The 16,766-nt window shown below is 37.7% G+C and overlaps 1 protein-coding gene across 1 annotated transcript in view; it reads right to left on the bottom strand.

Moving 5' to 3' along the window:
* Positions 1–1,659: 1,659 nt before the first annotated feature.
* The window catches only part of C2CD6 (C2 calcium dependent domain containing 6), a 138,742-nt gene continuing 123,635 nt past the window's right edge, over positions 1,660–16,766 (bottom strand). The window contains exons 16-18 of the mRNA XM_043910394.1: positions 10,019–10,093; positions 5,411–8,980; positions 1,660–3,003 (exon numbers count right to left, since the gene is read on the bottom strand). Coding sequence (XP_043766329.1) covers positions 2,713–3,003; positions 5,411–8,980; positions 10,019–10,093 — 3,936 coding nt within the window. The 3' untranslated portion in view covers positions 1,660–2,712. The remainder of the gene's footprint in view (positions 3,004–5,410; positions 8,981–10,018; positions 10,094–16,766) is intronic.

The following is a 16,766-nucleotide window of genomic DNA, read 5'->3' as shown; positions in this document are numbered from 1 at the left end:
CAACACAAATTTAGTGACTTCAAACAACCACAAGTTTATTACCTTACAGTTCTGGAGGTCAGAATTGTAAAATGATTTGGCAGGGCTACATTCCTTCTGCGAACTCGCAAGAATTTGCCGTTTTTCCCAGCTTCTAGAAACTACCAGCCTTCCTTTGCTTCACAGGCATTACTTCAGCTTCTGTTTCAGAGTTCACACCTCTGTCTCTCTCTGACCCTTCTGCTTCTGTCTTATAAAACCCTTTTGATTATGTTGGGCCAATTCAGATTATCCAGGATAGCCTATCTCCAGATCATTAACCACAGCTGCAGAGTACCTTTTGCCATGTAAGGTAACATGGTCACAGGTTCCTGGGATTAGGTTGTAGATATGTTGTTGACTGGAGGTGGGGGGGACAGTTATTCTGCTTACCATACATGACTGATCTCATCTTGGTATCTGCTTTCTGAAGGATCCAAACTAGCCCAGCCACTTTGGCCAAAATGTCCCCCCATGAGTTTCTACAGTACTTTCTGCAACAACACTTGTGACTAATTCTGTGTTTATGTCCCCAGTATACTGAGGATGTCTTGAGAACATTGTCTCATTCACGAGTATATAGTGTTTAGCAAAATGTTTGTCATTAGACATTTAATAAATATTTAAGGGATTCTTTGAATAAAGGGCATGGGTCTTCTGCTTTTGCTGTTTTTTAAAAAAACTTGAAAAAAATTTATTTCCATGGTAGATTTTTGACTGTGTCACAGTATTGCCATTAAAAGTTTAATGAGGCAAAGTGACTTGAGATTTCCATCTAGTAAGTGATTTCCTCCTTTACTGCAAGCTAGTACTAGTGAAAGTCACTCAGTCATGTCTGACTCTGCGACCATATGGACTGTCACCTGCCAGGCTCCTCTGTCCATGGAATTCTGCAGTCAAGAATACTGGAGTGTGTAGCTGTTCCCTTTTCCAGGGGATCTTCCCAACCCAGGTCTCCTGCATTGCAGGTGGATTCTTCACGGTCTGAGCCATCAGGGAAGCCCAAGAATATTGGAGTGGCTAATCTATCCCTTCTTCAGGGGATCTTCCCAACCCAAGAGTCAAACCTTTACTGCAGGCAGACTCTTTACCAGCTGAGCTACCAGGGAAGGCCTTACTGCAAGCTAGATCAGTGGTTTTCTCCATAAGTGTTGTTTAGTTGCGTCTTAGCTGTGAAATACATTTCTCCATGCTTCCGCTGCTCTGCCTCACTGGAAAGTAAACATCCCATGCTGCCTCATTCTCTGTTTCCAGGACTTCACTGATGGCTCAGACGGTAAAGAATCTGCCTGCAATGCGGGAGATCCAGGTTCAATCCCTGGGCTGGGAAGATTCCCTGGAGAAGGGAATGGGAACCCACTCCAGTATTCTTGCCTGGAGAATCCCATGGACAGAGGCTGCAGCCCATGGGGTCACAAAGAGTTGAACATGACTGAGCGACCAACACCTTCAGAGGGCGGAAGGAGAGAAAACAGTTCTCACCCTCACCCCCTGCCCCGCACCCCTGTTGCTTGTGGTGTCTCTCACTGATCTGGTCTTTGACTTCTGGCTTTAGGACGCGGGTCACACCACTGCTTCCTGATGTCCTGAGGGCTGGTATTTTCTCCTCTTGCCAATCTCTGGATTGCCACATCATCCCTTTTAGTTTCTTAGCCTTGTTTTCCATTACCCATGAAATCAACTCCCTATGTTCCTTCTACTTGGAAGATCCAAGGGTATTTGTGCTTTCCCAGTCATAGTCTGATTGATACGTGCTCTCGCAACTTTGAGAAATTCTTGGTCTCCCTCCCAAAATTACTACTTTGATTATGCTATTAAATGAGTGATCGGGAATTACCTTTTACATCAGCCAATTCTATTTGCACTCCATAGGCTTTATGATTTATGGTAGAAAATGGAAACTGACAAAAATTCTATAAATTGAAATTCTTTTCAAGAGTAAACCAAAGTTTAACAATATTCAGATATTGTGTTTGGTAAGAATAGAACCAATCTCTTGGTTTAAATCCTATGCTGATTAGCTAGATACTTTAATGCAGTTTCTGTTTTATACAGTTTCTTCTTGAGTTCTGTGTTATCATCAAAGAGGCTGTTTCATAGTCGAATTTAGAAAGTCACTCCAAAAAAAAAAAAAAAGTCACTCCAATGTATTAGATGCCTCAGTTCTTAGTACTATTAAACCTGTTCTTTATTATCTTTATAGTGTAAAAAGCTGTGGTATCAGATGATATTGAAATTGATAGATGTTCTGCAGGCCCAGGGAGTTGCATACTGTTGAGTCTAGAGCTCAAGATTTAAAGTATATTCATACCAAAGGCTAAACACACATAACTGCAAATAGAGACCCTGAAACTGGGTGTTCAGGGATAATTCAGAGCATAGCAAAAATTTGGGAAATAAGAGACTAGTGGAAAGGGGAAAAGCTGGGAAATAAAACTTTACTAATGAATATGTATTTCTGAGTTTGTTCCCTAAGGTTCATAAACAAAAACACATTTACATCAAAAGTGTTTCTTTTTCATTTTAATTAAAACAAAATGGTTCCAACAAGATGAAATTTGGTTACTGACTCCTATCACATAAAAAGGACTGATCTCCAAACCATTTTGCTAATTGGAGAAATGCTATTCTGTTGGCCTCACATATTCTGAACTGTTTAACATTTGAATAATATCACAAATGAGCGAACATTTTTCAATATTCTCTTTTAAATTTTTTTTTTGGCCGCATTTTATGGATTTCATACTCTGGGATTGAATCATTTATATGAACTAAGCCTGCTGAAACCATTCGAGGACTTGTAAATTTTCCAGTGTAGCTTTCTCCTCTTTTGTTAACCTCTGGAGCAGTATATGGTCTTGCAAAGCGTTTGAACTGATTATGGCTATCATCTGGGCTCTTTTCTAAAAGCCTTGCTCTTGATTTTGCATTTTCAAGATGCTTAAATGAAGTCACATGTAATTCCTCAAATCTATCCGAACAATCCTAAACATTAAAATAAAAGATCAAGTTGGTGAGTTAGATTTCTTGAGTACATTTTAGATTTACAAGGACTAAAGTTTATAATATCAACAAAGAATGAGAGCATTCAAATGTTTTATAGATGGTCCCTAAATTCAGACCCTACATTCAATGCCTGCCATCAGATACCATAGAAACCATACTTTAAATAATCTTATTGTTTCAAAGAATCTGTTGTTTCAAAAGAGATGCAAGATATCAAGCTGGAAACCAGAAATCTTAAGGGAGCTGTCTTCAGGGGCCACACTCCTAGGCAAAGCCAGCCCTCCTTTAACTCTCCTCTAAATTAGCTCTTCCCCAACCCCAATATAAATATATAAATATAAATTATGAACTCATTTCACTTTTTAAATCATCTAAACATTCATTTTTTAAAAATTAACACCTTTGATATATCCATACACACACATGCAGAGCTCAGCATCTATATGGTTATGTTTATTGTGATTGTTGTTGTTCAGTGGCTAAGTCATGTCTGGCTCTTTGCAACCCCACGACTGCAGCACGCCAGGCTTCCCTGTCCTTCACTATCTCCCAGAGTTTGCTCAAACTGATGTCCATTGAGTCTAAAATATTAAAAATTTTTGTGTACATTCTGAGACTAAACAAATTTTACATTTAAGAAAGTAACTGGAAGGAAATTTGCCATAATTTTTTTAAAATGATGGTTGTTTTAGGGTAGTGGGATTATGGGCTTTGTTTTCCTTTTTTTCCAAATTGGTATAATATGACTATATTAAAAATATAGTCCAGGTTTGATGCATGAGACAGGGTGCTCGGGGCTGGTGCACTGGGATGACCCAGAGGGATGGGATGGGGAGAGAGGTGGGAGGGGGGTTCAGGATGGGGAACACATGTACACCTGTGGTGGATTCGTGTCAGTGTATGGCAAAACCACTACAATATTGTAAAGTAATTAGCCTCAGATTAAAATAAATTTATATTAAGAAGTAAAAATATATAATAATCTATAAGTACCCATAGGAGGGTGTGGACTTATTAGTGATTTCTCAGATTAGCGTAAACTAGTTTCCTTTGCAGTTTGAGCACTTTGTCACTTAAAACCTTGCACCCCAAGGGAATGGCCACCCCAAGGGAATAAGCCTGCTCTGATCTGGTGAGAAGGTGGGAGTAGATTAATACAACTGCCAAGTAAGAAGAACTGAGGCAGGACTAAGAAGAATTAGGGCAACCTAACACAAACATAAACATAATTTCTTATTTTGTTTGGAAAAGTGATATTAAAGATTCCACTTATCTGAAGGAACTTCAGAAAGTCTTCCCTCTCCAAAAACTATGAACACCTTTTACTTACTTTTTCCTGTACATGCACACACACACTCTAAATTACTGAATTTAGAAAAGAGAAACCCAAAGTTGAGAGAATAAGCTATGTTGATAATATTTACCCTGCAACTGATTTGCCTTACTATTTACTAAAGCTAATAATTTGCTTTCTATTTTCTCATTCAGAGATAGTTATGCACATCAAATTATCAATATTATGTCATTTTAGAATTTGTGTTTTCCCAACTGTTGGTCATGCCTATTTATATATACTAACAGAGAAGAGCAATGTTCCAGAAAATTAAAATAAGTCCCTTCCATTCCTAGATTTTAACTCTGCTTTTGAATGGTTTGTATAAGCCAGGTAGCAGAGGTACCTTCCTAATTGCTTTATATTAGTATCAAAAATAGATTTGAATTCCCATGTTTCTCAGCACAAGGCAGAGGGGTGGTGATGGAAAAAAGAAAAGAATAGAAGCTAAGCTAAACTGTAATTCATAATTCAAGACTAAATTCTGCATATCTTTAAGGCTTAGAATAACTGGCATGTAATAGGAGCTTCATATTTGTTTTAAAAACAAAGAAAATTAAGCGATCTGAAAAAGGCTATATATTTATACGTATATATGCATGAAAAGACAGTCCCAGCCTTTCTGTAGTATACAGCCACTGCCCGTGGCTGCACAGGTGTGGCTGCTAACAGCCCGTGGCCGAGGGGTCAGTCAGGGCTGAAACAGCCGGTCTTCCGTACACGTAACTCTGTACCCTGCGCAGGCTGTGCCAGCCTGGAGTTGGCCTGGAGGAAAGAGTACTTTTTTCTAATTCATGATCCGGAGCAGGGGGTCCCTTTTATCTGTTTTATACAAAGGCACTAAGGATGTTAACAGTCCCTTGATTTTCTGACTACCTTTTGAATGAGGCAAGGTGATATCTGAATGTCAAAAGAATTTTTTAAAATTTGGAGGTCTGTATATTTTGGGGCAATTAAGGTTACACACATACTTGCATGAAGACACATACACTCTATGTTATCTAAAGAACTTTGTCAAGTAAAGAAATAAAAGATTTAGAAAAATATTATTACATGTGTAGTTCTTCTCGCAGTCCAATGAAGCAATGTCCTTGGAACAGATTTTCTTGGATGGATTCCTGTGCTGGGCGGTGTAGTTGGTAATACACTAACTGTCTTGTTAAATGACTTTTTTTTGCTGACACGATCTCTTTCTTTTCGGACCTTGGGCTTTAGATTTTCTCTCTTTGGTACTTCCGGGAAAAGAGATGGTTTTGAGTTTTTCTCAGCTATCAAAATTTTAAGCAGTTGTGATTCAGGCACCCAGGCACATGTTTCATTGCAAAGTTCATTTGGTTTGGTGTAAAGGGTTTGTATTTCTTCTTTGTAATGTGCAAATATTTCTAAATGTTGTTTTTTATTATTGTTATTATTTCCTTTAAATCTCTGATGATACTGATCTTCTAACTTTGATTTCTCTCCAGCCTCTGAATTGAGGCAAGTTAGAATATTATTTTGCCTGGAAGGAAAAGTGAATTTGTTTACATATTCCTCATCTTCATTTGGCATCTTGCAATTAGGAATTCTTTGATATGGTGACAATACTGCTTGAGGTTTTTCCTGTACCATCAACTTATAGGTGTTATTGTGATTCTTTTTGTCAAGAGACTTCATTTTTAGTGTCTTTTCAAAGCAAGCCTTTGATTGAGTTATTTTTGATTTACCACTCCAATTATGTGGGTCTTGAGTCTCTGTTTTAAATTCAAAATTTTCTTTATGAGGAAACTGCATGAAACCATGTTCTTTCTTTCTTTTCTTAGGCACTGTATCTGTAAGTCTTTCTGAAGCCTTATTTAGTGGACTCACCTGAGTGTTTTTGTTGGAACAGGGTTGTACTTTAATTAATCTCAGTATTTTAGCTTCTTGAGAATGTCTTTTCTGTTCCCAAATTATTGGTGGATTTTCTTTAATATTTTCTAAGGAAAAAAATTCTTTTTCTTCCTTTTTGGTCAACTCTGTTTCTACAAGTCTATCCTTGGGAACTTTTTGTAAAGTGGTTTTCTGAGCAATTTTTGAATATTTATTTTGCTTTTCTGAATGCTCCTCCACAAACTGATTTTCATCTCTTAAAGACAAATCTGGCTTTATATATTTTAGTGGTGTGGAACTAAAATTAACCAAATTTATGTGCTGGCTTATCCCCTCTAATTGCCTTTCTGTGATTAGTCCTGATTTTGACAGTTTTTCTACAAAAAGGCTCTGGAGGTGTTTGCTTAAATCAGCTTTTAGATCTAAGATTTCATTTTCTGATAAAGCTATAAGATAGCTTTGTAGAGATTTATTTAAGGGATATTTCATGTTTATTTCAAGTCTACTGCCAAAACTCCCGCTTGAAGTGTCTTGTCCTAACTCGTGGAAAGATATTGAGGCACTTTCAGCTCTTAGAGAAGATACTTTTGAGCACATAGGGTCAGATTCTGTCTCTTTAAATAAACTGTTGTCTGAAAGGTTTTTCAGGAAATAGTTTTGGAGAATTTCACTTAAAAAAGATCTTAGTTTTATTTCCAAATGTTTATCTATGAAATGATGATTAAAATTATTTACAAAAGACATGATTTCTTTTACAGTTTCTGAATATTTCTCCAGAAAAATATTTTGTCCTTTTGGTTCTACTTTCTCATTCATCAAATACAGATTTTGATAGATTTTTGGTAAGTCATCTTTGGTGATATGTCCTGATTCTGAAAGCCTTTCTACAAGGTAATGCTGGACATGTTTACTTAATTCAGATTTTAAATTTTTTATTTCTGACTCTGAGAGTTCTTCTAGAAATATACGCAGCTTTGGATTCAAAACAGGTTTTCTGTCCAATTTGTCTGCTTTATCAAAATTCTCTTCGATTTCTTCAAAGTCTTCTGTCTTATTTGGAAAAGGATGTTGAATTAGTCTTTCTAATTCTTTTTCTGGTGGTCTGTTTTCAGATTGATTATATTGGAAAAAAAAGTTAAATATGTTTTTCAAAAAAGATTTTAACATTATTACATCAGAGTCATTAAGTTTACCCATTAATGAGGTACTTAAGTTTTCTAAAGTAGAACTTGTATCATTTTCTTCTCTATCAAGTCTCTGACCATTACTTGGCAAATCTGGTTTTTTATCTGGTGTCGACTGATATTTTGATTCGTGTGGGGATGTATTTTGGCCTTTGTCTATGAATTCAACTCTTTTAAAAGAAGAAGTGGTTTCTTGGTGAATGATGGCTGAATTCTGGTCTGAAAGAGGTTCTGCTTTGCCTCTGATTTCTGGATAATATTCTGTGGAATCCTTTGGCTTTTCTTCAGCAAAAGTTGTCTCTGTATCCAGCAAAAAACCTTTCTGGTATTCTTTATCTAATTCCATCACTTTGATTATCCCTGATTCTAAAAGAGTATCTACAGGAAATGCCTGTATTATCTGGCTTATAACAGAATTGGCTGGTGGAAATTCTATTTCATTATTGCTTTCTTCATAGTGGGGAACTGGAACATTGGAAGAGAGCAAACTCTCCCAAGCTGTGGGTAACTGACTCTGCGAGTCTATCTGTGTCTCACTTGCTTCTTTCACTCCTCTCGCCAACTCTGAGAAGATTGGTGCAGTGAATATTTGCTTTATAACATAATCATATACAAGGCTATTCAAATCTGGTTTTGAGCTAGATATTTCACTTTTTGAATGTTTCTTTTTGAAACTACTCTTTTTTTTAATTGGAAAATCTATCTCACCAGGCTGTAAGTGTTTTTCAGAGACAGGTTCTTCTTCTGCCTCAGGAGAATTTCCTGGTCTGCCTTCTGAAAGTGAATCTGCGGGAATATTTTTAATTATTTTACTTAAAAGAGACTTTGAATTTAAAATGCCTCCTTCTGAAAGCCGGTTACTTAAATCTTGAATTTTTTCAAATACTTTATCTTCCAAACTACTTGGTTGTTCATCATGGATAACCGTTAGAAGTGGAGAACTGTAACTTTTCTTTCTTGCTGCAGGGTCTATAGAAATTCCTGGTGTAGAAAATAATCTATCTGAAAGGTCTTGCAGATTTTTACTTAAAATTGACTTGAGCACCATTGATTGTTTTAAATTTTCTATGTGGGAAGTAAGACTTAATGATTTTGAGAGGCGACATTTATGTACATTTACTTTTTCAGTCACTGATGAGTCTCCCTCAAAGTTTGGTAAAGAAACATGTGGTAGTCTTTCCTGTAATATATTCTTAGTGTCTAAAGTCTTTATTTTGGTGATACTAGGATGATGAGCTAAATTATTCGTAGTGTCTAGAGTCTTTATTGTGATGACACCTGGATCATGGGCCACATTATTCTCAGGGTCTGAAGTCTTTACTGTGGTGATACCGGGATCACCAGCTAACTTATTCTTAGTGTCTAAAGCCTTTATTGAAATGATATCAAGATTATGGGGCCAGGTTTTATTAGCAGGTCTTGCAGTTTTTGAATGTGTTGGGTAAGGAGGATCTTGATCTTCATGCTCTATAATCTCTGCACTTAAAATATTTCTACATTTGAGCATATCTTGGTCTTTCCTTTTTTGAACTGGCATTTTGTTGTTTATATTCCTTAGAAAAGGATCAAAACCATTCTTGATGTTGAATTTCTGGAATTATAATATTTAAAAAAAGGTAAGAAATTCTGAAACATTTGAAATTTGTAATAAAATTTCTACTTAATTTTCTTTGAGCAATCTTCAAATTTATTCATCTTCCTGCCTTTTTACCAAGAGAAAACCAATTTTAATTCTTTTAAAATATTTAAAGTTGGAATAATAATGAGAATCATAATGCAAATTTTTCAAATTCCTAATTCTTATACTATGTTGTGTTCAAGAGCTTTTTGCTACCTGAAAGATTTTGAACACTTAAAAGGCACTCATCAATAGTTTTTCTTTAAGAATTCCATTTCCAGTATTAGCTGAATTTGCTTAGACAGAAGCTAACATCATGATCTAAGTCCTATCCATATAAATATTTTAGTCGCAATGGGGGTAACTTTTTTAAAATGCAAAGCAAGTAATAGATACTCCATTAAAAGTATCATAAGTATTCTCTAAAGATTGATTTGCAAGCACAGATCATTTGAGAATTTAAACAATGATGTCCTTAGCATGTTACAGTAGAATCTTGCTGTTGGATAAATATCATATATGTCTCAGAAACTATAGAAAACAGTACAGAAAGTTCCAAAGTACAGGGAAATGTCTGTGTAATAGTCACAGGCAATTTTGTAGCTCTGAGATCAGGCTATTCTATTATTGAAATAGCCTTTCAAAATGAAGTCTCTTATGCAAACTCTTTGTTCATACAACTTCTCCATTATTCAATTTAAAAGGCAAAATGTGAAATAATCAACCTAGTATTTGTTTTAGTTCATATGGTTTTCAAATGTTAATTGATACCCAGGCGACAGCATCAGAATCCCTATTTTTTTTTTTTTTTGAAAAATACAAATTCCAGGCTCCATTTCCAAATTGAGATTTATTAGGTCAGAGGTGGGACCTGGGAATGTATATTTTTGTAAAGATGGGTGAGTGTTTCCAATGGGTAGTTTGGTTTTGGAACCACTGAATTACACAAAGTATTAGAGAAACCTATTATTAAGTATAATTGCTATTGGGATAAGAAAACTCAGGACTCACCTGATATGCTGGTTTGAATTCTGTATATTCTGGTTTGAAACACGGTGAAATGTATTCTTTTGGTGAGAAAACCACCTTTTAAAAAGAGAAGCTTTAATTTTAGACTGCTTGTAATGAAAGAATATTTCCCAAGATAATTTTACTCATTCAATAGTTATTAAAGATATTAAACATTTTAAAAACTAAAGAAATATTTTCCTCATAACTACTGTAAATTGCTAATAATCAAAAGAAGTTTATATCAGACATATATAATAATCTTCACCTCCCTGACACTACAACACTCTATTGAATCTGTAAAACCAAAATAATGCTCAGCAACTTTAAGCAGAAACAAAAGTAGAAAAGAAAACAGAACTGTTAAAACAAATGTAATCTAGTTTTAAAAGGTTGTGAAATGCTTTAGATAATAAGTGGCATCTGATATTATATTGAGACAACAATTTCAATGACTCTCAACCTGTAATTGTTAAATGGGTAACTACTCCCTAAGGAAACACTTTATGCTAAATCAAGGTGTACAGGAAAATTACAGAAACACTTAATTTCTGGAGATGGAAGACACTTTGTATGCGTGTGCGCCCAGTCGTGTCCGGCTCTTCCCCCTGCTCTGCAGCCCGCCAGGCTCCCATGCCCATTGACTTTTCCAGGCTAGAATACTGGAGTAGGTGCCATTTCCTACTCCAGGGGATCCTCCCAACCCAAAGACTGAACTCACATCTCTTGCGTCTCCTGCACTGGCAGGCAGATTCTTAACCACTAGCACCACCTGGGAAGCCCAGAAGACACTTTAGCGATAATCAAGACCTACTCTCTGTTTTACACAAGAATCTGCAGTTGAAGTTATTGCCCTAAATTACCAGATTAAATCCTAGGCATTCTAAATTTTTATCTGATGTACCTACTACCACACAATGAAAACTGCAGTGAAAGACAATGGTGCTTTGAAAATATCATAAGATGCATGTACACTTCCAACTCATTTAGAGAAAATGATACTATCTCTTTGCAGAACACTTAGTATTATAAACCACTTTTCCATACACTGCCTCCTTTAGTCTATAGATGCTTCATTATATATCAAGTCAGTTAAAATAATTCAAGGAATGACGCTTTCATAAGAAATGCTTTTGGTTTAAGTGTTCGTTAATATTAAGCAGTCAATAACATGACTTTATTCTTACATCTTCAGCAGCTTCCCATGTTATGTTATTCACTACCCTCAGACACTGACTCCAAGTGATTTCTCTAAGTATCTCAGAATTCCCTACTACAGTTTCTCTCCTCCAGAAAAATGTGTCTAACTCGGAACTCTACAAATACATCTCATTCTTTTCCACACCTGTTCTTTTGCTCATTTTCTTTTTCTTTGAATTTTCCAAAATCTCCCTTAAAAAGTTTAAATTCTAACATTTGAAAGTTTGTTGCTTTAAATGAATTTAGTAGAAAAATTAAAGGTAAATGAAATATGTCTGACAAGGAAGTGGAAGAATAAGTAGTAGGAAAAAAATCTCATTTTGGGAAAAAAAACCACACAAAAAACAAATAAAAACTCCCCCCTTATATATAAGCATGGAAAAATATATGAAAGGATACAAAATGTTAACATTGTTTTCTCAAGGGAGAAAACTCTGGACAAAAGGAAAGATGAGGACACTATTAACTTTTAACTCTGTATTATTGATTAGGTGAACATCCAATACTTTTTTGAGTTAAAAAATCCAGGACAGTTGTTATTCAGTCACTAAGTCAATGTCCAACTCTTTGTGACCCCATTAACTGCAGCACCCCAGGATTCCCTGTCCTTCACTATCTGAGTTTGCTCAAACTCATGTTGAGTCAGTGACACCATCTATCCATCTCATCCTCTGTCACGCCCTTCTGCTCCTGCCTTCAATGTTTCCCAGCATCAGGGTCTTTTCTAGTGAGTCAGTTCTTAACATCAGGTGGCCAAAGTATTTGCATTTCAGCTTCAGCACCAGTCCTTCCAATGAATATTCAGGATTGATTTCCTTTAGGATTGACTGGTTTGATCTCCATGTTGTCCAAGGACTCTCAAGAGTCTTCTCCAGCACCACAGCTCGAAAACATCAATTCTCTGGCTCTCAGCCTTCTTTATGGTCCAACTCTCAACATCTGTACATGACTATTAGAAAAACCACAGCTTTGACTATATGGATCTTTGTCGGCAAAGTGATGTCTCTGCTTTATAATACATTGTCTAGGTTTGTCATAGTATTTCTTCCAAGAACCAAGTGTATTTTAGTGACTGCAGTCACTGTCCGCAGTGATTTTGGAGCCCAAGAAAATGAAATCTGATACTATTTCCCCAAATACCCTCCAGGGAAGCTTGCCTGTCACACAGAGCATGCCTATACAGCCAACATACTCCTTCATTCACAAATATAAAGCAAGCCAACAAAACTCATCAGATATGTGAGGAAAATCAGTATATGTAAGTGAAGGATCAATAAGAATAAACAGAACTAACCCCAGAGTAAATAGAGCTATTTCTGAGGAATGCAGGGGGAGAAAGACCCTTGGAAAGATTCAAAATAGTATCCTCAGAAATATTTAGAAGGGCATTGATTTCCACTTAGCTATATAATAGACACGTCAAATTTAATGTATACCTAATAGGATTCTAGATTACCTCCCTGCTCCCCTCCTCCCTCAAAAAAAAAAAAAAAAAAAAAACACCCACAAAACCTTGGCTTTTCTCTGTTTTTCCTCATCTCAGGTAATGGTGCCACCTCTACTGAACTGTCAGACCAGATACCTGCGTCAATCTTTCTCTCCTCCTCCTCCGTTTCATGTATAAGCCAGCATTAAGTCCTGTGGCTACTGCCTTCAAAATATATTAAATATCCAATCATATGCTACCACCACCTACTACCCCTGCAGCATAAGTCACCATCATCTCTTCCCAACAAGAGTCTCTTAATTAGTCTCTTGCTCCCTGTGACACAGACTGAGAGTTACTTTCCCAAAATACATATTATTTCAAGAACCTCAATTTTGGGGAGCAAAAATGCTGCTGCTGCTAAGTCGCATCTGTCGTGTCCGACCCTGTGCGACCCCATAGACGGCAGCCCACCAGGCTCCCCCGTCCCTGGGATTCTCCAGGCAAGAACACTGGAGTGGGTTGCCATTTCCTTCTCCAACGCACGAAAGTGAAAAGTGAAAGTGAAGTCTCTCAGTCGTGTCCGACTCTTCGAGACCCCATGGACTGCAGCCCACCAGGCTCCTCCCTCCATGGGATTTTCCAGGCGAGCGTACTGGAGTGGGTGCCATTGCCTTCTCTGAAGCAAAAATGTCCCTTACTCAAGAAGCTACATCTTCCAGCCTCCTTTAAAAGACAGGAGTGGCCATGTAACAAGGTTCTGGCCAACTACATATAATTGAAAACTGTTGGAGGAAGCTTCTAAGAGTATATCTTAAAACAGGCAGACTGAGCTGACAGGTACTTGGTCAACCTTTATTCCTTTCTTCTTCCTGCCTGGAACACATCGTGACTCCTAGAAGTAAGAGTTCATTTACTGTTACTCTACACTAACATGCATATGCTGGCAATAGATTCCAGAAAGAAAGAACATCTGGGTCCAGGATGACATCATGAAAACCACTGCACCACTATTTAAGGCAGTGTTTCTAAACTTTCGTTTATAATTCTTAACTGATTCAACAACTTCCACGCATATTGAGTCTATTCATCCACAATGGAATGAAGCTAGAAATCAGTAATAGAAGGAAACTGGAAAAATAACAAATATGAAGAAAGTGAACACTTGTAGCAACAAGTACACTCTGTGCCCAGAGCTTGATTTACAAATATCATTCTCCAGTAAAATAACCAGGACTCCATGTAGAAACTATTGATATTATGACCGGGTAAGAAAAATTCAGTATAAGCCTGGAACATCATAGAGCACTAAAAACTATGAAAATGCTCAAAAAATGAAAGGACATGGGCATGTCACTGGGACACAGAACACACTGAAAGCCCCATTGGCCAAAGCTGGAAATCCAACAAAATAAATAATACCACATTAGATTATAATACTATATATATATATATATAACTACACTCATGGAAATAAATTATATAAATAAATGAGGGAAACAAATCTTTCTCACAGAAGAATTAAAAAAAAAAAAAAAAGACATGTAGATACTCCCCCATCCAAGAAGTAGAGCTTAATTCTGGCCCACCACCCTCACACATATACCCTTGAGGGTAGGCTAGACTTAGGGACTTACTTCAAAAAATCAGAGCAGTGAAAGCAAAAAAACAGTAACTGCACAGTGGAGAAACCTGGCAATCAAGACCTAAATGGGGGCGAGGTGGTCCTAAGATGGTGGGGGAATAGGATGGGGAGACCACTTTCTCCCCCACAAATTAATCAAACAGTCATTTGAATGCTGAGCAAATACCACAAAACAACTTCTGAACGCTGGCAGAGGACACCAGGCACCCAGAAAGGCAGCCCATTGTCTTTGAAAGGAGGTAGGACAAAATATTTCTTTGAGCCTCTTTTGTGGGCTGGTGGGGGAGGGGGCGGGGCAAGAATACTAGAGTGGGTTGCCATTCCCTTCTCCAGGAGATCTTCCTGACCCAGGAATTGAACCCGGGTCTCCCGCACTGTAGGCAGACACTTTACCGTCTGAGCCACCAGGGAAGTGAGAAATAGATTTAAGGGATTAGACTGGACAGAGTCCCTGATGAACTATGGACGGAGGTTCATGACATTGTACAGGAGACAAGGATCAAGACCATCCCCATAAAAAGAAGTGCAAAAAGGCAAAATGGTTATCTGAGGAGGCCTTACAAACAGCTATGAAAAGAAGAGAAGCAAAAAGCAAAGAAGAAAGGGAAAGATATTCCCATTTGAATGCAGAGTTCCAAAGAATAGCAAGAAGACATAAGAAAGCCTTTCTCAGCGAGCAATGCAAAGAAATAGAGAAAATGACAGAATGGGAAAGACTAGAGATCTCTTCAAGAAAATTAGAGATCCCAAGGGAACATTTCATGCAAATATGGGTTCAATAAAGGACAGATATGGTATGGACCTAACAGAAGCAGAAGCTATTAAGAAGAGGTGGCAAGAATACACAGAACAACTGTACAAAAAAGATCTTCATGACCCAGATAATCACAATGGTGTGGTCACTCACCTAGAGCCAGACATCCTGGAATGTGAAGTCAAGTGAGCCTTAGAAAATATCACTACGAACAAAGCTAGTAGAGGTGATGGAATTCCAGTTGAGCCATTTCAAATCCTGAAGGATGATGCTGTGAAAGTGCTGCACTCAATATGCCAGCAAATTTGGAAGACTCAGCAGTGGCCACAGGACTGGAAAAGGTCAGTTTTCATTCCAACCCCAAAGAAAGGCAATGCCAAAGAATGCTCAAACTACTGCACAATTGCACTCATCTCACATGCTATAAAGTAATGCTCAAAATTCTCCAAGCCAGGCTTCAGCAATACGTGAGCCGTGAACTCCAGATGTTCAAGCTGGTTTTAAAAGAGGCAGAGGAACCAGAGATCAAATTGCCAACATCCACTGGATCATTGAAAAAGCAAGAGAGTTCCAGAAAAACATCTATTTCCGCTTTATAGACTATGCCAAAGCCTTTGACTGTGTGGATCACAATAAACTGTGGAAAATTCTGAAGGAGATGGACATATCAGACCATACCTGACCTGCCACTTGAGAAACGTATATGCAGGTCAGGAAGCAACAATTAGAACTGGACATGGAAAAACAGACTGGTTCCCAATAGGAAACGGAGTACGTCAAGGCTGTATATCGTCACCCTGCTTATTTAACTTATATGCAGAGTACATCATGAGAAACGTTGGGCTGGAAGAAGCACAAGCTGGAATCGAGATTGCTGGGAGAAATATCAATAACCTCAGATATGCAGATGACACCACCCTTATGGCAGAAATTGAAGAACTAAAGAGCCTCTTGATGAAAGTGAAAGAGGAGAGTGAAAAAGTTGGCTTAAAGCTCAACATTCAGAAAACTAAGATCATGGCATTCAGTTCCATCACTTCATGGGAAATAGATGAGGAAACAGTGGAAACAGTGTCAGACTTTATTTTTTTGAGCTCCAAAATCACTGCAGATGGTGATTGCAGCCATGAAATTAAAAGACGCTTACTCCTTGGAAGGAAAGTTATGACCAACCTAGATAGTATATTAAAAAGCAGAGACATTACTTTGCCAACAAAGGTCCGTCTAGTCAAGGCTATGGTTTTTCCAGTGGTCATGTATTGATGTGAGAGTTGGACTGTAAAGAAAGCTGAGCACCAAAGAATTGATGCTTTTAAACTGTGGTGCTGACTTGGACTTCAAGGAGATCCAACCAGTCCATCCTAAAGGAGATCAGTCCTAGGTGTTCATTGGAAGAACTGATGCTGAAGCTGAAACTCCAATACTTTGGCCACCTCATGCGAAGAGTTGACTCATTGGAAAAGAGCCTGATGATGGGAGGGATTGGGGGCAGGAGAAGGGGACGACAGAGGATGAGATGGTTGGATGGCATCACTGACTCGATGGACATGAGTTTGGGTGGACTCCGGGAGTTGGTGATGGACAGGGAGGCCTGGTGTGCTGCGTTTCATGGGGTCGCAAAGAGTCAGACACAACTGAGCAACTGAACTGAACTAAACTGAACTGAGGACAAAATACAAAAAAAAAAGAAAGACAAAAGAGTTAGGGATGGAGCCTCATCCTGGGG

This window comes from Cervus elaphus, chromosome 8 (assembly GCF_910594005.1).
Source record: "Cervus elaphus chromosome 8, mCerEla1.1, whole genome shotgun sequence".
Lineage (NCBI taxonomy): Eukaryota > Metazoa > Chordata > Mammalia > Artiodactyla > Cervidae > Cervus > Cervus elaphus.
This window is presented reverse-complemented; position numbering and strand designations above follow the sequence as displayed.